The sequence below is a fragment of the Chamaea fasciata genome, unplaced genomic scaffold (assembly GCF_029207755.1).
Source record: "Chamaea fasciata isolate MVZ Bird 193981 ecotype frontalis unplaced genomic scaffold, bChaFas1.0.hap1 SCAF_2, whole genome shotgun sequence".
NCBI classification, from domain to species: Eukaryota; Metazoa; Chordata; class Aves; order Passeriformes; family Sylviidae; genus Chamaea; species Chamaea fasciata.
Window position 1 is genome coordinate 29,654,174 of NW_027094087.1, and position 18,344 is coordinate 29,672,517.

General features: G+C 46.4%; 2 protein-coding genes across 3 annotated transcripts in view; one reads left to right on the forward strand and one right to left on the reverse strand.

The window, feature by feature from the left end:
- A2M (alpha-2-macroglobulin) overlaps positions 1–1,820 on the forward strand; it is a 30,355-nt gene extending 28,535 nt beyond the window's left edge. Inside the window, exons 34-36 of the mRNA XM_066175546.1 lie at positions 178–280; positions 831–872; positions 1,644–1,820. Of these exons, the coding sequence (XP_066031643.1) occupies positions 178–280; positions 831–872; positions 1,644–1,669 (171 nt within the window). The 3' untranslated portion in view covers positions 1,670–1,820. The remainder of the gene's footprint in view (positions 1–177; positions 281–830; positions 873–1,643) is intronic.
- A 1,776-nt stretch (positions 1,821–3,596) lies between these two features.
- LOC136284989 (alpha-2-macroglobulin-like) overlaps positions 3,597–18,344 on the reverse strand; it is a 37,769-nt gene continuing 23,021 nt past the window's right edge. For both annotated transcript variants that reach the window (XM_066175550.1, XM_066175548.1), the window contains exons 21-36: positions 17,880–18,001; positions 15,147–15,198; positions 14,412–14,495; positions 14,128–14,304; positions 13,182–13,266; positions 12,841–12,997; positions 12,480–12,554; positions 10,171–10,336; positions 9,363–9,586; positions 8,784–9,002; positions 8,321–8,448; positions 7,874–7,964; positions 7,228–7,302; positions 6,725–6,827; positions 6,133–6,174; positions 3,597–4,753 (exon numbers count right to left, since the gene is read on the reverse strand). In XM_066175550.1, the coding sequence (XP_066031647.1) occupies positions 4,728–4,753; positions 6,133–6,174; positions 6,725–6,827; positions 7,228–7,302; positions 7,874–7,964; positions 8,321–8,448; positions 8,784–9,002; positions 9,363–9,586; positions 10,171–10,336; positions 12,480–12,554; positions 12,841–12,997; positions 13,182–13,266; positions 14,128–14,304; positions 14,412–14,495; positions 15,147–15,198; positions 17,880–18,001 (1,826 nt within the window). In that variant the 3' untranslated portion in view covers positions 3,597–4,727. The remainder of the gene's footprint in view (positions 4,754–6,132; positions 6,175–6,724; positions 6,828–7,227; positions 7,303–7,873; positions 7,965–8,320; positions 8,449–8,783; positions 9,003–9,362; positions 9,587–10,170; positions 10,337–12,479; positions 12,555–12,840; positions 12,998–13,181; positions 13,267–14,127; positions 14,305–14,411; positions 14,496–15,146; positions 15,199–17,879; positions 18,002–18,344) is intronic.

The following is an 18,344-nucleotide window of genomic DNA, read 5'->3' on the forward strand; positions in this document are numbered from 1 at the left end:
AGGGTGGGGAACGGTCCCAGGGTTTGGCCCTGCCCCTCAGCCAGTCCTACAACCCTCTGTCCCCCCAGAGCATGGGTGGCTGGGGAGACCACGGGGGCCTGGGGTCAGTGCATGGGCACAGGGCAGCCCCTGCAGTGCACAACCCCCCCCTGAGCCTCTACTGCTTCCCTTCCCCAGCTGGGCAGGGAGACCCTCAGCTTCTCCTTCACGGTGGAGCGGGACATCCCCGTGCGGGGCCTGAAGCCAGCCCAGGTGAAGGTCTATGACTACTACGAGACAGGTGAGTGCCAGGAGTGCCCGTGGCAGCCAGGAGGGGCACGGGAGCTGTGGGGACCCACAGCTGGCACAGCCACCCCAGCCCTGCCTGAGCTCTGGCAGTGCAGAGGGGTGGGCTAGAGCCATGCATGCTGCAGGTCCCGTGTTCATTTCTGGCCCTGGGGTGTGGCCGTGCCTGTGCTGCCAGGCAGACCTGCTGCTCCTTGTCCTTCTGCTGTCCTGCCTGCTGTGCCAGGCTGGCAGTGACAGAGCTGTTTGTCCCCACCTCAGCCCAGTGTGCTGGGAGGAGGTGTCTGAGCAGCGCTTGGGAGCACTGGGGTGGAGATCTGCTGGGGCTGCCTGTGCAGGGTGGCTCTGCCTTGCTGCCACTGCCCCGAGACAGGGCTGGGACTGGGACTGCCTCCAGCCCAACTGGGATCTCAGGGGGAAAGTGGGCATGGTGGCACCAGCCTGCTCTGGCGGCCCAGGAAAGGCCTCTCTCTGGCACCCATCCCTCTGCCAGCAGTGCCAGGGGTCATGAGACCTCACTCTCTGCCTTCCCTTCTGTTTTCCAGATGAGTTTGCCACACAGGAATACAGTGCTCCCTGCACCACAGGTAGGTGCACACGAACAAGTGAGATGCTCCAGCAGGGGCTGTTGCAAGTTGTCTTGAACTAGAGTCATTGTAGACTTTGTCTTTCCTTGGCCTGTGTCTACTCTTAGCATTTTCTTCTCTGTGCCTACTGCGGTCCCCATCTCAGTACAGAGACTAAAAGCAATGCTGCCACCCAACTTCCTCTGTAAGACTGGATACAGCTTTCATTTTCCTTCCTTGAGTATAGTAATCTTTGTGTGTTACGGCCTTTGTTTGTACAGAGGCAGTTGTCTTTTCCTTTGTGTCAGTGTAATCTTATACAAATAAGATTAATTTTCCCTTGGGATGGAACATCGCCCTCAGCCTTTTGTGTCTCTGCCCTTTTTAGGGCCACATCTGGTATGCTGCAGACACTGAAAGGTACTGAGGAATCGTCTCCCAAATACCTTGGTGAAATGTTGATGTTACTCACATCTCTTTAATGAGGACTTTTCAAACTCTTCCCTGAGTTAATTTTGCTTTCCCATGGGAAATGCAGCTGCTGAGAGAGAATGTGTGCTTGAATAGTTTATGTATCTCCAGAATGAATCTGCCTCCCCTCTCTGTAGCGTAGATATTTTGAATGTGTCCATTCCCATTCTGTTATCTGTCTACAACTGGGCATTTTTAGATGATGCAGTTTCTCATAGTTTAACAGGGCTTGAACTCACATAGCCACCAGAACACAGAGATATCCAGGGCTCTGGATACCACTCACCAGAGTACTTATCTTTGTCCTTTTCCCACCTCCAGTCCAGGCTGAACAAGGAAATTCCTGAAGAATGCATCTTGTTGGAGCCTTGCTGTATCAGCTCATATGTCTCTGCCTCTAGAAGATCTTGTTAAGGGAGGGATATTGAAATGTTAGAGGAGGACACCTCAAAAGCAAAAAGGAAGCAACACTATAAATAAATTAATTCTTGATTCTCATCAGATGTCTCTGACCTTGTTTTGTGTTACTGTTGCGCTTGTCTCTCTTCCTATCCATATCATGGCCTGAGATTTCAATCCATAGCCATCCATGGCAAGGTGGTGTTTGGGAACTCCTCAGGAATACCAAAAGGCAGACAGCTTTTAGTAGTTGGGAGATTTTTCTCCATACTTGCCAGTTCTCTAAGGAGAGAGGACATTGTATCTCATCCATCATGCACTGGAAATTTGCCTCTCTGCCTCTACAGAGGGTGTTTTCTGCAAGGTGATCCTTGGACATAAACCTCTGATCACATACTGTCTTTGATTGCACTGTGAAATCACTGCTGTGAGGTGCAAGGACAGTGTGAACCTGTCCAATCTGATCTTTTGCATCAACCCAGATAGAAGTGAAAGGAAATCCTATGGACTTTCCCATTCTAGCAGTGTCTGCTTGTTCTTAAACAGCTGAAGTGAAATCAGAGAGGGATTGGGACCTTAACAATGTCATTTATAGAATTTTTTACATTGGAAAAAGCTTTACAGTCAAGTCCTACCATTAACCCAGCATTATTCAGTCAATGTCTAAACCACATGGGGTTGCATAGGCTTGTTGTGACCCAAGTGTAGGACCCTGCACTTGGCCTCATACCACTGGCCTTGACCCATGGATCCAGCCTGTCCAGATCCCTCTGCAGGGCCCTCCTACCCTCCAGCAGATCTACACTCCCACCCAGCTTGGTGTTTCCTTCACACTTACTGAGGGTGCCCTTGATCCCCTCAGGTCACTGATAATTAAGCAGGACTGGCCCCAACACTGAGCCCTGGGGGACCCCACTTGTGACTATCTGGATGTAACTCCATCCACCACCTCTCCCTGGGCCTGGCTATCCAGACAGTTTTTTATCCAGAAAAGAGTGCACCTGTACAAGCAGTGGGCAGTCAATTTCACCAGGAGAATGCTGTGGGAAATTGTGCAAAGGCTTTACTGAAGTCTGGGTAAACTACATCCATGGCTTTTCCCTTATCCATTGAGTGGGTAACCTTGTCATAAAAGGAGATCAAGCAGGACCTGCATTTCCTAAACCTGTGCTAGCTGGGACTGATCACCTGGTTCTCCTGTATGTGACACATGATGGTACTCAAGATAATCTTAGGCAAAATTTCAAGAACCACTTTATGAGCAGAAATCCCTTGCATTTTTCATAAGAATCTTATTCTCTTACCCTCAGTGGGGGGCCATAGATCTCCTCTGGGTTTTCTGAGTAAGTTTTAATACTTTTTATTTCCTCCTTCACAACTAGGCTTACAATGCTTCAGCAGATTTCAACAGGGAGGACCTGGATTCACATTTTGTAATTTGGGTTAACATTTTTCATGTCACTTTTCCAAATGGTTATATTTTTTCTCTGGTCTAGATGTCTCACAGGGGTGCAGAGGCAGTCAGCCTCAGTTCAAGAGATCATATGGCACCATGTGTGTTTCACATGCATGCTTCTATGCGCAAAGGTGCCTTTCACCCTGCCAGTGTAAGCCTAAGCAAACCCACCTATAGGAGTTCCTCAGGTAGCTTATTTCACAAATACAGACCCTCCTTTCTCTGGAAAAGCAATTTCCTCATGGTAGAAAAAATAGATGGCTATATTATTTCTAATTCAAAAGAAAATGCAATTAGCTGTATTAGAAATTTTGCTCAGCTGTCACTGGAGCTGGTTCATTCCACAAACTCCTCTGAATATGAGGTGTCAAAAGGCCTTGAGTGTGTAAACCTCAAACACCACAGACGACAAAGTGACATAATATTATTACCTAGCAAAATAGATGAAGAATTTTATTTGTTCCCAAGACACTGTTTGTACAGGCACACTAAACCAAAAATTGAATGGAACAGCCAACTTGTGCATTCTTTGGATGCACAACATGCCATAATACCTAACAATAAGCATTTCATGAGAATAAAAAGTCACATAAGATTTTTTTTGCATTCAAAAGTTAAAACCACAAATTCATGAGACTAAACGAAGAAAGGGGGATCATTCCTGGAGGTGTCTAAGAGGCCTATAGACAGTTTAATCAAAGCAACTATATGATTTAAATGAATGTACCATTTAAACTAGACTTAGGCAGGTAGGTTAGTGGCAAATGCCATTAGCTTCTCCTTGGAAATCTCCCAGAAGTAGCAGACATGAGATAATGAAAACTTCCACAAGAAAGCTCAAGCTTCAACTGGAGAACAGGCCATTGTAAGTTAGCAGCCAAAGGCATAATGAATGCACAAATTCCTCCTGCCCCCCTGGCACTCTCTCATCATTGAAGAGGGCGGACTGTCTCCTCCCACTCTTCTACAAACAAGAAACAATCCCAGGAGGGGTGTCTACAGGGAAGATCACAGAGGCCAAATTTCATGTAACATTAGTTGATCTTCCAGGCTGCCTAATGGTGGGAGACATGGATTGGCCTCTGCAGAGACAAATTCAATTGAGGTTATGGTTTGTAAGCCAGGGGAGAGAAATAGTTCCCAAGAACTACCTATTCTTCTCCATTGATTAGACTGCATCTCAGATGATAAGTTCAAGGAACATAACACAGAGATAGATTCATTTGAAAAGCTGACTCCCACTTAGATCATTCTGTCCTCTTTTTTTTTTTTTTTTTTTTTTTCTCACTTGTTAGCCTTTTTTCCCTGTACACAGGCATTGTTAGATGGGTGACCTGTTAACCTAAGAAACCAGGGAGATTAAAGCTGTGACTGAAAGAAAAATCAGAAATCTGATTTCTGAAAAATCAGAATTGGGAACAAACTGTTCAAAAATCATTGGTCAGTAGAGTTAATTTATTTTAAAGTTCACTTTCCATTCCATGCAGGCACTATTAATCTGTCATGCTGTGGTGGTGAGGCAGGCGGGTTCCAGCATCTGGGAGGGTTCTTCAATCATTTCCTTGGTCTACTTCCTCTGCAAGGATGAAAGAAGATGGGAGGGAACAGGAGTCAGAGACATATGTCCATCTGCTTTCTAAGGTTGAGAGACAGAGGGAGCATGATGTGGATGTGGAAGCCAGGTTGTGTGTGAAGGACAGTACAGGAGAGAGAGTTGCTGTTTTACCAGAGCGGAGGGTCATCCACAGCACTCACTACTTGTGTCACCTTCAAGGCACTGAGAGAGGGCTGAAATTCTCCCTGCCCCACCAGGAAAGATAAGCAGAGTGGGATTTGTCACAACTGAGATGTAGACAGGAGCACAGTGAAAACAGACAAGGCTGGTTGGTGTTGCAGGGGCAGAGAAGGAAGCTTGGCAACTGAAATCTGCCTTTTAGTCAGCGCAGGCCACCTTTGAACATTTAGACTAGTGGATAAGCCCATTAGGTAGCAATTTCCGATCAGCCTTTCCAAGGAAGATAAAATCTCTGCCTTTTAACAGAACTGGGGACAAGTAGCCTAAAATCTAAGATCTCCCCAGGAGTCTCACACTGGACAACCAGACCACACCAAAATACCCTTTGGAAATGTTTTACTGTCCACTCAATGTTTGGACTTATGCACATTTTTCCATGAAAGGAGGCTGTAGATCCAGAATCAGCAGAAAACACCTGTACCTGTGGACACAGCCCAGATTAACAAGCAGTATGGAATCGAAGTGTGGGAGTTCAGACTCTTTTCTACTTTTTCAGATAAAAACACTAAAGGAGATAAGTGCCACCTTTTACCACCAGCAAAAGGCAAAGCTTTTGACTTCTCCAGGTCATAATCTCTTTTTCTCTGTTCTCAGGTGTCAGAGTCAGGTCCCATGAAAAACCATTTCCCAGGAATTCTGCTTTCCAGAAGCCTCCATATTCCAAACACCTGAAACTGGGCAATTTATGGAAAGGAAGACATGACAGTCTTCATATTGGAAGACTCCATAAAGGACAGGAGAAATAACCTTGGTCATTTAGGAGCTTTTAGATAAGCTCCTAAATTACCTGTGCTTCTAAGCCAAACACACATGGCCTTGCATTGCAGAGAATCCCCCAAAGATGATAATATTCTGTCCTGCTAGCGCAGACTCCAAATCAAGACTGAGGGCTGGCTGCCCAGGGTCATGAGGCACAGCTGCCTCCTGAGAGATCCTGGGGCAGCAGGAACATGAGCAGGATGCAGCTGTTCCTCCAGGCAGTAGCAACCAAAGGCAAACTTGCCATCTCTGGAACTTCCATGCTGTGTTATATGCAAGATCTGTGCCTGTAAGTTGGGCCAATGTCATCCAAATTCAAACAGGAAAAGACAAGCGCTGGCAGGAAGACCAAAAATAGAGTGAAGAAGATGTAGAGAGCAGTGAAGGAAGCAGTAGCCTACCTGTGGTGCAGGGAGCACTGTATTCCTGTGTGGCAAACTCATCTGGAAAACAGAAGGGAAGGCAGAGAGTGAGGTCTCATGACCCCTGGCACTGCTGGCAGAGGGATGGGTGCCAGAGAGAGGCCTTTCCTGGGCCGCCAGAGCAGGCTGGTGCCACCATGCCCACTTTCCCCCTGAGATCCCAGTTGGGCTGGAGGCAGTCCCAGTCCCAGCCCTGTCTCGGGGCAGTGGCAGCAAGGCAGAGCCACCCTGCACAGGCAGCCCCAGCAGATCTCCACCCCAGTGCTCCCAAGCGCTGCTCAGACACCTCCTCCCAGCACACTGGGCTGAGGTGGGGACAAACAGCTCTGTCACTGCCAGCCTGGCACAGCAGGCAGGACAGCAGAAGGACAAGGAGCAGCAGGTCTGCCTGGCAGCACAGGCACGGCCACACCCCAGGGCCAGAAATGAACACGGGACCTGCAGCATGCATGGCTCTAGCCCACCCCTCTGCACTGCCAGAGCTCAGGCAGGGCTGGGGTGGCTGTGCCAGCTGTGGGTCCCCACAGCTCCCGTGCCCCTCCTGGCTGCCACGGGCACTCCTGGCACTCACCTGTCTCGTAGTAGTCATAGACCTTCACCTGGGCTGGCTTCAGGCCCCGCACAGGGATGTCCCGCTCCACCGTGAAGGAGAAGCTGAGGGTCTCCCTGCCCAGCTGGGGAAGGGAAGCAGTAGAGGCTCAGGGGGGGGGTTGTGCACTGCAGGGGCTGCCCTGTGCCCATGCACTGACCCCAGGCCCCCGTGGTCTCCCCAGCCACCCATGCTCTGGGGGGACAGAGGGTTGTAGGACTGGCTGAGGGGCAGGGCCAAACCCTGGGACCGTTCCCCACCCTGGGGAAATCAGGGCCTGATCTGTGCACAGGGTGGAGGGAATGCCGGCTGAGAGCTGGGATAGAGTTGTCTTCTATTAGACAGACAAGGTGAGTGACTTGTTTATGTTCTGTGTTTACAAGCCCGGAGATGTTAGCAGTGCTGTCCATCTCCATGTGTGCTGTTGCCATTGTGCTGCAGAGCTCAACGTGTGCCCCACAGCACAGCCCTGGGTTTGTCCTCACCTGCTCAATGTACAGCAAAACATGGTTTGTGTTCACTTCTGTTCGCTGGATCTGGTGAAACCGTGTGTTTGAGAGCTGGAAAAAGGAGATGTGGAGGAGGCTGATGATCTGAAGGGAAGTTAGTCAATCCTCCTCAGTTTCTCCCCACCACTAAAATCTCACCATGTATGTGCTGAGAAGTTAAGCACAGGAAGTTGTGCTTCCCAGGGGATTTGTCAAACACTCTTGTATGAAGCCCTGCATACTCAGACTACCCCCAGCTCCCACCATCTCAGGCTCTTTCACCTTCTTGACACAAGAATGGAATGAGGGACCAGCACAGTCACGGCTGTCATATATCTCCCAAGGCTCCTGAGTCCCTATATTAGACCTGAGGATCTCCTTCCAGCTTTCAATCTGGGGCTAAACCACACATAACTGCAAGCTACCACAAGAGCCTGAGGAGTGGGAAGGGAATGCTGCTGCTGGCAGCCTTCATTCACCCCTACTCCAGAGCTGAGGGGTGGAAGACCTGGAGAAATAGATGGAGAGGTTTAAGAGTGGAGAAGATACCAGGAAAATAATTAAATGTGACTTTAAATAAAGAAGTTGATCCCCCAGATTAAAAACAAATATACTCAAAGAAATGCTTCACACAGCACTCTACCTTCCTCACTGAGGACTTCAAGGGGACAAATCCTGACAGCATCTTCACATCAACAATCACCATGTTGGAAACATTGCGCTCGCCTGTGTAACTGAGGAACCAAGAAACAGATTCAGTGCACCTCAACTCAGAGCTGGGCACACTTCCAGCATTTACATAACATTTTGAAACCTGCTAAGTCCTGGAAGTCCAGCAAATTCTTCTCCAGCTGTGCCAGGTTCTCCTAGTCATCTACGCAGCCTCCCACTAGCCCCGCCCTGGAATATGTGCAGAGCAGGACAAGTCCTTCCTCCAGAGCCTCTCCTCACAGAACAGCTGCCTCCTGCCCACCTTCCCAGGAATGTGCTGCACCCCCAGGGCTTCCAGACTGGCTCACCCTGGGGACAACCAGACCTCCCCCAGCTCCCATGGCTCAACAGGAAAGCTCAGACTGAAATGCAGACTCACCTGACATTTATGCCAATGTCAAAGACCTTGTGAGCCTTGGAGTCCACACATGCCTCTGGGATTGTGTGCACATGGAGCATGAAGGGCGCCTCCTCCTGCGTGGGCTGCACGTTGTACCTCAGGCTTGTCTAGGGGACAGCCAGCAGCTCTGTGTGAGCCAGTGTGTGCCCAGTGTGGCAGAGAGGGGACCCCCTCCCCACCCAGCTGCCCCACTGCTCACAGCTCCTCCACACTGCAGAGTCTTCCCTCCTTCTCTCCCACTCTCTCTTCCGCATTCCTCGACTCTTTCTATCCTCTTCCTTTCACCCACAGCCTTCTCCCCTGTCTCCTGTTTTTCACTCTCCTCTAACCTCAATGGAAGGACTCAATGATCTCAGGGTCTTTTCCGACCTGGATGATCCTATGATTCTGTCCTCTCCAGGATGTCCTCTGCCAGGATGCCAGCAGTCCCCATCCCCCTCACCTGCAGGTAGACGCATCCTTCACCAGACACCTCCACGTTGTACTCCCCTGGCACCTGGGGAAGGGGCACACGCTGGAGCAGCAGCCGGTTGCTGGGATCCACTTGGAAGTCTTGCTGGAAATCCCCTCCAGATTGCAGGACCACTTTGGAAGCTGCCCCACTCTTGGCATAGGTGGCAGCTCCGTACAGGGACAAGGCCTGGAGAGCCACCACTGTGTCCTGCAAGAGATGAGTCCCAGCACACAGGGGATGCAATTAGCCTCTTCACAGCCTGTCCTCCTACAGCCTTCCCGTTCTGTCAGCTGGCACCCTCCCCTCCACCCTCCCTTTCTCCAGTGTTCACAAGAAAAGACAGAGGGAAAGTGCAGCTTTAGCATATTTCTCTTCCCAGGGCCACTACCTGACATATTTGTCTGTAGCCTCTGGAGAACTTGGAAACCATGGCAGGTACTGCATGGATCTATTGCGGGGCTACAGTTCCCACCCTCCTGACAAAACTTCCTGTGCTCCCACCTGGCTCTCTGCCATGTCCCATCTTCTGACACGGATGAGTGGGGTGGCCGGAGAGAAGCAGCTCACCTGGGTGGAGGAGAAGCCTCCATTGGGATTCTGCTGGCTGCTGATCCACTTTGCAATAAGGGCTGCAGAGGACAGCTCCTCCTGGGCAGGGGCTGGCTGCGAGGTGAGGTGGGCCAGGAGCACGTAGGCCGTCACCTCCACTTCCGCAGAGGGGGCTCGGGAGCGATGGAATGGGAGATTGGCCTCGGGCTCCTTCCCAGGCCGCTGCCAGTGAACAGACCCATCTTCACAGGAGGCACAGAGAGAGAGAGAGAGACAACAAGCAATTGTTACTATTAAACATTACCAGGGACTTCCTGATCTGTTGCCGCTCCAGCTGGGAGGACAGAGCCTCTAGGATATGTCTGTCATACAGGCTGAAGTGGGAAGGGTCAGGTTTACACATTTTGCAGGTATACAGTGAGTATGAGACTGCTGAGCCTCAGGCCTAGACTCCACTTTGTTCTAGACTGCACATTCACGGGGATATCTATGGAATTGGACACTGCAGGGTACCAGAGACCTCAGGAGAATGCCACTCCTTCTGCTTGTGAGTAGAAATGCCAGGGTCAGGCAGTGACAAACTCTGTGAGGCCAAATGGCGCACAGAATGTGACCAGGGCTTACCAGTCACCTGCAGGTGGAGAAGGACAAGGCCCTGAGAGGGACTTCCCAAAAAAGTAATCCCTTTGCACAAGTCTTTCCTTTCCCCCCACCTTTCCCCACCCACAGAGGCCAGTGCCTGCAGCCACTGCCCCACCAACAAAAGCCATTTTACCAAGGGAAGGTGTAAGGCTGGTGAAAGCCACGTCCCACCCGCAACACTCACCCTTTCTCACAGCTTCCTTCTCAAGTGAGTCAAGCAATGCCTTCTGCTTCTCCCTGTTCCCTGCCAGGGCAAAGGCGTATGCCAGCAGTGCCTTGGTGTACACATGGTTTTCTTTCTGATTTGCTGCTGTTTCCAGGCAGAACAGAGCATTCCGCACCACCGAGTGCTGGAAGGAGAGAGAGACTGAACTAGAGGTGGTCATACTGTGCTCCATCTTGGGACAACAGGATTAGGGATGGTACCTGTGGACCCTTAGAATCCCACTCTCTGGCCTGACAAAGATTTTACCATTGTGTATCCCTTCCCTGCAGGCCTGATAATTCTTAGAACAAATGGGCAGCCAAACGCTGTTCCTTATCTTGAATCCACTTTTCTTTAAACATGTCTTGTTGTAATGGTTTTTCCCAGTTTGATTTAAAGACTGTGAAGCAGGGCTCCAATCCTTCTTCCTTGAGAATAATTACTGGCCTGGTTGTGTTCTTGTAAAAGAGGAGTTCTCTGAAATACTTCCTTGCTTTAGGTGTACTGAAAACTTGCTTTTCTCCTGCTGCTATCATCCTGATACTGTTCGGTGCTCTCACCCTCTGTTCTATCCTTTCCTTTTTGTTTGCTTTTCCTTTTCCAGGGCTTTTTGATAAAAAAATCGCTTGCTGGAAGTAGTATAGATTCTAATTTGGTGGTGAACTCTGTCTCTGCACAAGAAAGTGTGGTTTTTTGTATTTTCTAGAATGTTTTTTGTGATATTCACATTAGCAATGCATGTATTGGTATAAGAGTGCAGTCACTACAGCAAAGTAAAATGTAGCTGCTTTACATGATGTTATGACTGACAGACACTGTTATGCCACAACCTTTCAGTAAGACATGACTACCCTTCATTTGTGATGGAAAAGCTGCTATAAAATTGAAAAAGTAGCTCTGCAGGGAGAGCGTGCCATGACCTGAAAGCTAACAGCACATTTACAGCTTAATAAAGGGTCTAGAAGGACAAGACACATTTTTCTGTTGCTTTGTTCTTTGACTTTCACTATGTGTGTACTGGAAGATGAAATCTTTTGTTATTCCTTTTGGAGAAGCAGTTTAGTGGCTGGTTTTAAGAAAGCATAGAATAAAACCAAAATTGCTTGTGTCTGTGCCTACTACTGTTTGTAAGGTAAATTCTGGGAAGAAGTGCAGTCTAATGACAGGATGTGACAGTAGACACACATGCTAAGAACAGTGCCATTAAGGTTTTTATGAGGGTTTAATATGGCTTATTTTACTTACAGAAATACTCTGTATGAGCCTTAATTACTTAAGGACTGTGCTTATCTTAGTTCACGCATTCTAACTTGAAATGCCCCCATATCCCACTCAGATTGTGACAAACCCCTTTCTTCACATTCAGTGGCAGTTTTGGACTCAGATAGTGAACTGGAAAACATCCTTGTTATCCAATATGGCTCTGCCTGAGAGTTTAGCTTCTAAACACAACATGTAAAAAAGAAAAAATGCTCTTCTGGTGAAGTTAGTGCCATCCATGTCACCTTACTGACAAAATAATTCCTTCTGCTTCTCTTGCTACACAGGAAAAACTTAAGACACAGAACATTCCCTACTACATTTGGAGCAGAGGGATTGGAACAGCCTGGAAACCACACTGGCTCAGCAGTCCTTCTGCTGTGATTCATATCCCAGTTTTACCTGCACTACCACCTTGTCTCTAAGTGAGGGGATCAGAACGACCAAACCCACATGGTTCTCAAGTATGCCTCAGGCTTTTCAGAGTGCCATGATAGTATTCCCTATAGGTATACCTTATTCTTCAAGCATTAAGGATAGGGATTTCCCATAAAGCCATCTAGAAGAAGTGACAGTGGCATCTAGAGAAAATGACAATGAATGCCTGAGTGTGCCATCCTTTTTTGCAGACCTGTGGTGTTGTATCTGCCCAATAGACCCAAGAGTGGTTCAACAGGATTGTACTAGTCTAAGAAATGAAAGGAGATTCCTGTAGGTGTAGGAAACCTATTTGGCTCACTTCAGAGAATTAAATATTATTTAACTCACTGTCAATCCAAGCTGTATGGAGCAAATCCATTATCATCCACAGAAGAACTCAGAAAAATGTTAAGTGAAATGTGTTTATAGGATAGGACAGGGGAGGAAAACAGAGGAAGATGTTCCTTCAGTCTAGGCTTAAATGGAAAGACCATTCAGACAGGATTTTTTTCTTTCCAAAGGTAAAGGGACCTTATAATCTGGGTGTGGGGACACTAGTAGGGCAGGTTAGTACCATCTGTGGTTCAGGTTGGGGTGCAGACACGTACAGTTACAGGCAGAGGAATCTCCAGCAGAGCAATAGTGATGTAGGCTGCCAGTGTGACCTCATCATTCACTCCACCCTGCAGGGAAACACAAAAGTACTTGTTGATCCCACACAGCTCCACTGACTTCTCCCTGTGCTACATATCTACAACCTGCAGGGACAAATTCTCCCTGGCCTCCTTTTCATGCTGTATTCTTCAGATGCTGCTGCTGACTTCTTCCTGCTTCTGTGATAGCCCACATATAAAACTCCTCACTCCTTCCCACACCCCAAGTGCTAAAATAACTGTTGATGCCAGAGTGACTTTTGGTCAAGTTCCAGCCTACCAAAACCCATGTGGAGCCAGCCAGGAGACACGTTACCTTCATAGCATTGTTCAGGAGAGTCCCAGAACTGCGGAAACAGCCGTTCTCCTTCTGCTTTTGAGTAAGCCAGTTCAAAGCATCCTGGATGTGCTTCTCCTCTATGAAGATATGAGGCCGGGCCTGGGCAAAGGACTTGAGGACAAAGGCTGTGAGCCTGAAAGTAATAGAGGGAATCAAGACACTCTGAGTAGGCCCTGTATCCATCAGAGGTCATAGGGTCCATTTAACTTGATCTCCACCTCCATTCCAAACTTCACAATGGTCAAATACAAGAGAACACTGAGGAATGAGAGGGCATGAAAAGTGGAAATGAAAAGCCAGAGGTACTGAACTCTTACCAGGTATTTCCAGCTTGCCCATAATGAGGCCCAAAGGTGCTATAAGAACCATCCCGGTGTTTGTACTTCAGTTGCCTTTGATACCCTGAAGTGAAGAGTGAAAATACATTTCATTTGCCGCAGTGCTTTTCCAGGAGCTATGCAAAGGAAATCCAGCAGACATGGGACACACTGTCCCCCTCGGCTATGGCACAGATGTGACCTATGCTGCTCAGTATTACAAAGGAAGTTCAGGGAAACCCCCAGCTCGGAATATCTCTATTCTTGTGCTCTTCCTCTCTCCAAAAACACCTGGATGCTGCTCTCTGCCCAAGACTTCATGAGAAGAGGTAAATGCATTCCAGACTTGAGGGAAATTGGAGAATGGTTCCCAGAGGAGAACCAATAAAAAATACGAGTTCTGTGCAGGATAGGAATGAAGAAAACAGGATAATTTTATTTGGCAGAAATGCAATTTTCCTGCAAAAATAATTGTGTCACAACAGCCCCTTGCTGGATGGCAGGTGTCCACCACGTAGATATGTACTGATGTTGTGTCTGTCATCATGCCCTAGCTAATGTGGTAAAATTCTGCCCTGGTCAAAGATGAACAGTACTTTCTACACCTCACTCCTAAGGAGAATTCAAGATCTACATAAGCAGCTGCCATGATTAATGGTTATAGTCTGATTTATATATTTCATATAACCCTTTTCTTATGGAGGGAAATGCTAAATTATGCCAGCCCTGGACTTTTTCTATGTTCCTATTTGGATGCTGTTTTCTCTCACCCTCTACCTTCAACTCAGTGTAGGATTCCTTCTTAAAGATACTGTATTGTATACTCCTAACCTGCCAGCACCCTGTTCTTTTCTAGAGACAGCTTCCAACAGATCATCCAGGCCAGTGGCCAACAGTGTTCTTATCCAGTAGCCAAGGGAAGGGATGAACAAAGGCAAAAGCTCACCGCTCACTAAGTATCCAATGGCCTTGGATTTGACCTCTTCACTCAGCTGCCCTGTCTTGTTCAGATAGTCCAGGACATAGATGTTGGGTGCAAACAGGACCATGTTCTGCTCCCCACAGCCAAAGGGCATCTGGAGGAGCTTGTGCAGGTTCTGCATGGCAGTGCCCATGATGTCACCTGGGCAATGGGAAAATTCACAGCGTAAATTGGCCATTAGACTGAGCACAGCCTGAATTGGCAGTGTTTCAAAACAGCATGTGACACTTTGAGGAGGTTTCACTTACCTAGCACTGAGAAATATGCTCTGGCTGAGCCATCCACCACAGTCTCTGGGAGAACCAAGGAGACTGTCTCCGACACTGACTCTTCTGGGATAAAAAGCAGATTAATTTGGTTACAATTCTGGATGTATCTACAGTGCATGGATAGCAGCTATCCATGAGTTATCCATGAGACACTATCCCCTGAAGAAGGGTTTCCTGACTTCAACAAATTCATTCATCTGTAATTTTGTTGCTGAAGTTTCCTATCCTGCAACTTTTGTATTGGGCCTGCAATACCCTCACACACAGATTGTCATGGACTTCCACATGGCACCATCAAACAGCCTTGACAGACAAATACACCTTTTCCAGCCTATTTTCCTGGCCTTTTCTGCTTTGGTGGGCAGGCCTGGCTTACTGCAAAATCTGTTTTGTGATTTTACATCTGGTAAATGAAAGGCATTAGAGATAACAGTGTCTAATTCCAAATACTCTCTCCTTGCATTGACCTGGCCAGCCTCATTTCCTGAAAGATGTGCTTCACCCTCTCTAATTGTAGGCATTATTATATACTCAGGTCTTCTTTTATAGGAAGAATTGTTTTCACTAACAGTTGGACATACATCTAGTTTGTTCAATTTTACCAGATCCCTACATCTTTCTTTGGAGAGTGGAGCACTCACAAACCTTTTAGCACACCTTTGTCTTGAGTTTCTACCTCAGCAAAGAAAGTTTTGGAACACAAATGACTCTTACCAGATGCACAGAGCACAGAGTTGTACGTGGTTTCCACTTCAATCCCTTCCGGCTTGGGGAAAAAGGCAAGGAAAAAAAAAGGCAAAAAATGAGAAACAACAGCTGACGCTGTTGTACACTACAGCGACACAAGACTCTGACTTCCGAAGGCTGAAAATGACTTTTTTATTTTTGGGATGTGTCTCTTTTTTTATACTATTCTACACGGACCAATTCGATTGGTGAAACAAAGATAAACATTTTAAATCACATTGTTCAGACCAGAGGGACATCAAGAAGAAGTCCCTCCTAGGGAAAGAATGTAAACATAGTACAGTTATAAAAACATGTCTTTTGTTTACAGAAAATTCTTTGGGAAAAGAATTTCAGAAAACCAAAACATTTCAGGCACGAACCAGGGCTACAAACAGCAACACAGAAAAGGAAGAAATATCAAAAGGGAAAGTAAAAGGCACTCTTTGAAAGTTGCCTAGAAATTTTTCTCATTCATGTGCTAAACTGAGGATAATTGAAGACTGTAACATACTGGCTAATTACAAGTATGAAATGTAATACATTTTCTTTTCTTTTTTATTACTGAGAGAAGCCCTGCAGCTTCACAGGTTGTGATGGAGATAACATACAAGGTGATTTTATCAACAGAGACATGGGACCAGATCATCCAAGCTGCCACTCACTGTGGCCCAGCCCAGAAAAGCTCTCCAGGCTGTGGTGATGGCTGAGTGCCTGGCACACTGGGAGGATATGTATGCAAGAACTTTGAATGGTGGCAGCTAGAGCACTCCAATGCACCTACAAGTGACATGCTACAACAAACAAAATTTAAATGTGTGCCATAGTCAAGTGGTTTATAAGTTTTAGTTTAGTCTTTGAAGTCAGAAAAGAATCCCTCTTTTCTGTTGAGATGGGTGAAAATATTTTGCAGACAACTCAGGAATGAAATGTTTACTAGAAAACTTTTTTTTGTCAGAATTTATTTTAGTGAGATCCCTGCACCAATTTTTTAACCTCTAAATAGGAGAGCTCCCATTGTTTCACCACTGGTTTCCAGCTTTTGACAGCTGATTTTTTTTCCCAGCATGTAAACAACGGAGTTATCGTCTTCACTTTCTCACAGCCAGAATACATTTTCTCTCATTCTTCAGTATGAAAAGACAGAAAAGTATCAAAAGAGTAGGAAAAAAAAAAAAAGAAAAAAGAAAAAGATTTTTGGATAAACTGTGACAGTGTTAAATGCTTCTGTTTGAAAAGGTACCTTCTTTTGTGTTTCAGTATGCTGTTCTGATATGCAATTAAATGAGAAATTCATTGTTTTGTTTGACTTTCAACAGGAAATGAAAACATGCAAACTGTAATTGTTTGAAAGATTTTCCTTTCCAGATGAGAAATTCCTGGGTGAAAAAAATCCCTTTCCCCAAAGAGCTCTCAATGAAGCTTGGTTTCTCAAGGGACAGGAAGAATCCCTGGGGCTTCTGGCACACTCACTTCTCTCTCTGGGATGCACTGCCTGCTGCAGGGAATATTGTCATCCATGTGCCCAAGACAATGCAGCTTCACCCCAAGCATGTTACACTGTATCCATCCCTGCTAATTAATTGTTCAGCTTTGGATGCTAATCTCCCATTCCATCCCATCAGGGCTTGCTGTAGATTAATTACCACATTACAATAACAGGATAGGATGAGCAATTTCTCACACACCCTGACAGAAGTAACTCTAGTACTTGTTCAGTAATTTATATTCCCCTGCCATCTGCGAGAAAAGACTTTACAGTACTCTATCTTCCTGTATTCTCAAAGAACAAAAAAGTCTTTTTCCTGAAGGGGTATATGAAATTAGGAAAATTTCCTGAAATGTTAAACAGTTGTTCATGTATTATACATTCAAATCCATTTTTAAATAATTAAAAAAAAAAAAAGTCTAGCAGAAAGGACTGTTGCTCTATTATTACATTCCGATTAGCAAAACATTTCCTGAAGCTAAATGAATCCCCTGTCCTACTGAAAACTGGAATGTCTGCAAGGTAAGGAGAACTTATCATTATATAGATTTCCCTATACAACAAGCTGGTACTTTTTGTTTGCTAATAGCATCACTGGGAATCTTATACTGAGGATTAATTTATGACTGGCAACTTATCATGTGAAAAGCTATGTCTTTATCATTGCAAAACACAGCTTAAGAAAAAAAGTGTGCAAAAGAACGTAAAAATGAAAGGTTAGTTACAGTGTTTTGAACATTCTTAGAAGTGTAATAAAAACAATTCAAAACAGTGGTGGTAGTTTTGTTTAGAAATATTTGTATATTGTAGTGCCTGTTTCATATTCCAGAGTACCGGCCATGGACTGGAGGAGAAGCATAAGCTTTCTAGCTAGTGTTTTATTCACAGCCTATCCCCGTGATTTATTACAGGCAAACCCAAGGATTTCTCATTTATCTCTGATATGATGTGTCTCGGAAAAGCCTGTCATTATTGCCTGCCTTATTATTCCTGTCCCTCTATGTAATGTAAGACTCTGCTTTGACTGTGAGATGGCAACATTATGAGTTATGGGCTCTCTTGGCCTGTGTTAGATTTATCAGCTCTTCTTCTGTAAAAGCCTGCAGAATTAGAGTCCCACAAGCCATTATTGCTGCTCTTATGGCTGAAGCAGAAAACCTTTATCACACAGCGCCTCTTACTGTTACTATTGCTACTTTTCTGTGCCACCAAAATACCTCCAGCCCACGTACCTCCACCAGCAGCTGTCTGATGACCGTGTCCTTGCGCCCTTTCTCAGGGGTCTCCACAACGTAGTTCCCACAGGGCTGCTGGTTCTGTAGGGCCTCAGTGGTCACTGAGAACTCCACCTGCCCTGGAGGAAACAGGGGTCAGTCAGCCCTGCCAGGCAGAGCCAGGGAAATACAGGTTTGTGTTTGTGCTGGGAACTCTGTGATGCATAACAGAGGAGCTTTTCCAAGAGGAGAACTAATCTGAGATAGGGTTTTATCTTGATTCAGATGCAGCCTTCCAGATCACCTCCTTTGTGATGGCCACCCAAGCAGGTGTTAATCCATCAGCATGAAGAGTAGTGATGGGGAAGGTCTCATTAATCAGATGGTCTTATTCTGGGAGGCTTCAGAGAAAGCAAGCTTTGATTAAAAATTTCAGACCCAAACCCACTAAGACAAGACATTCTTAGCTCCAGAACTGGAACG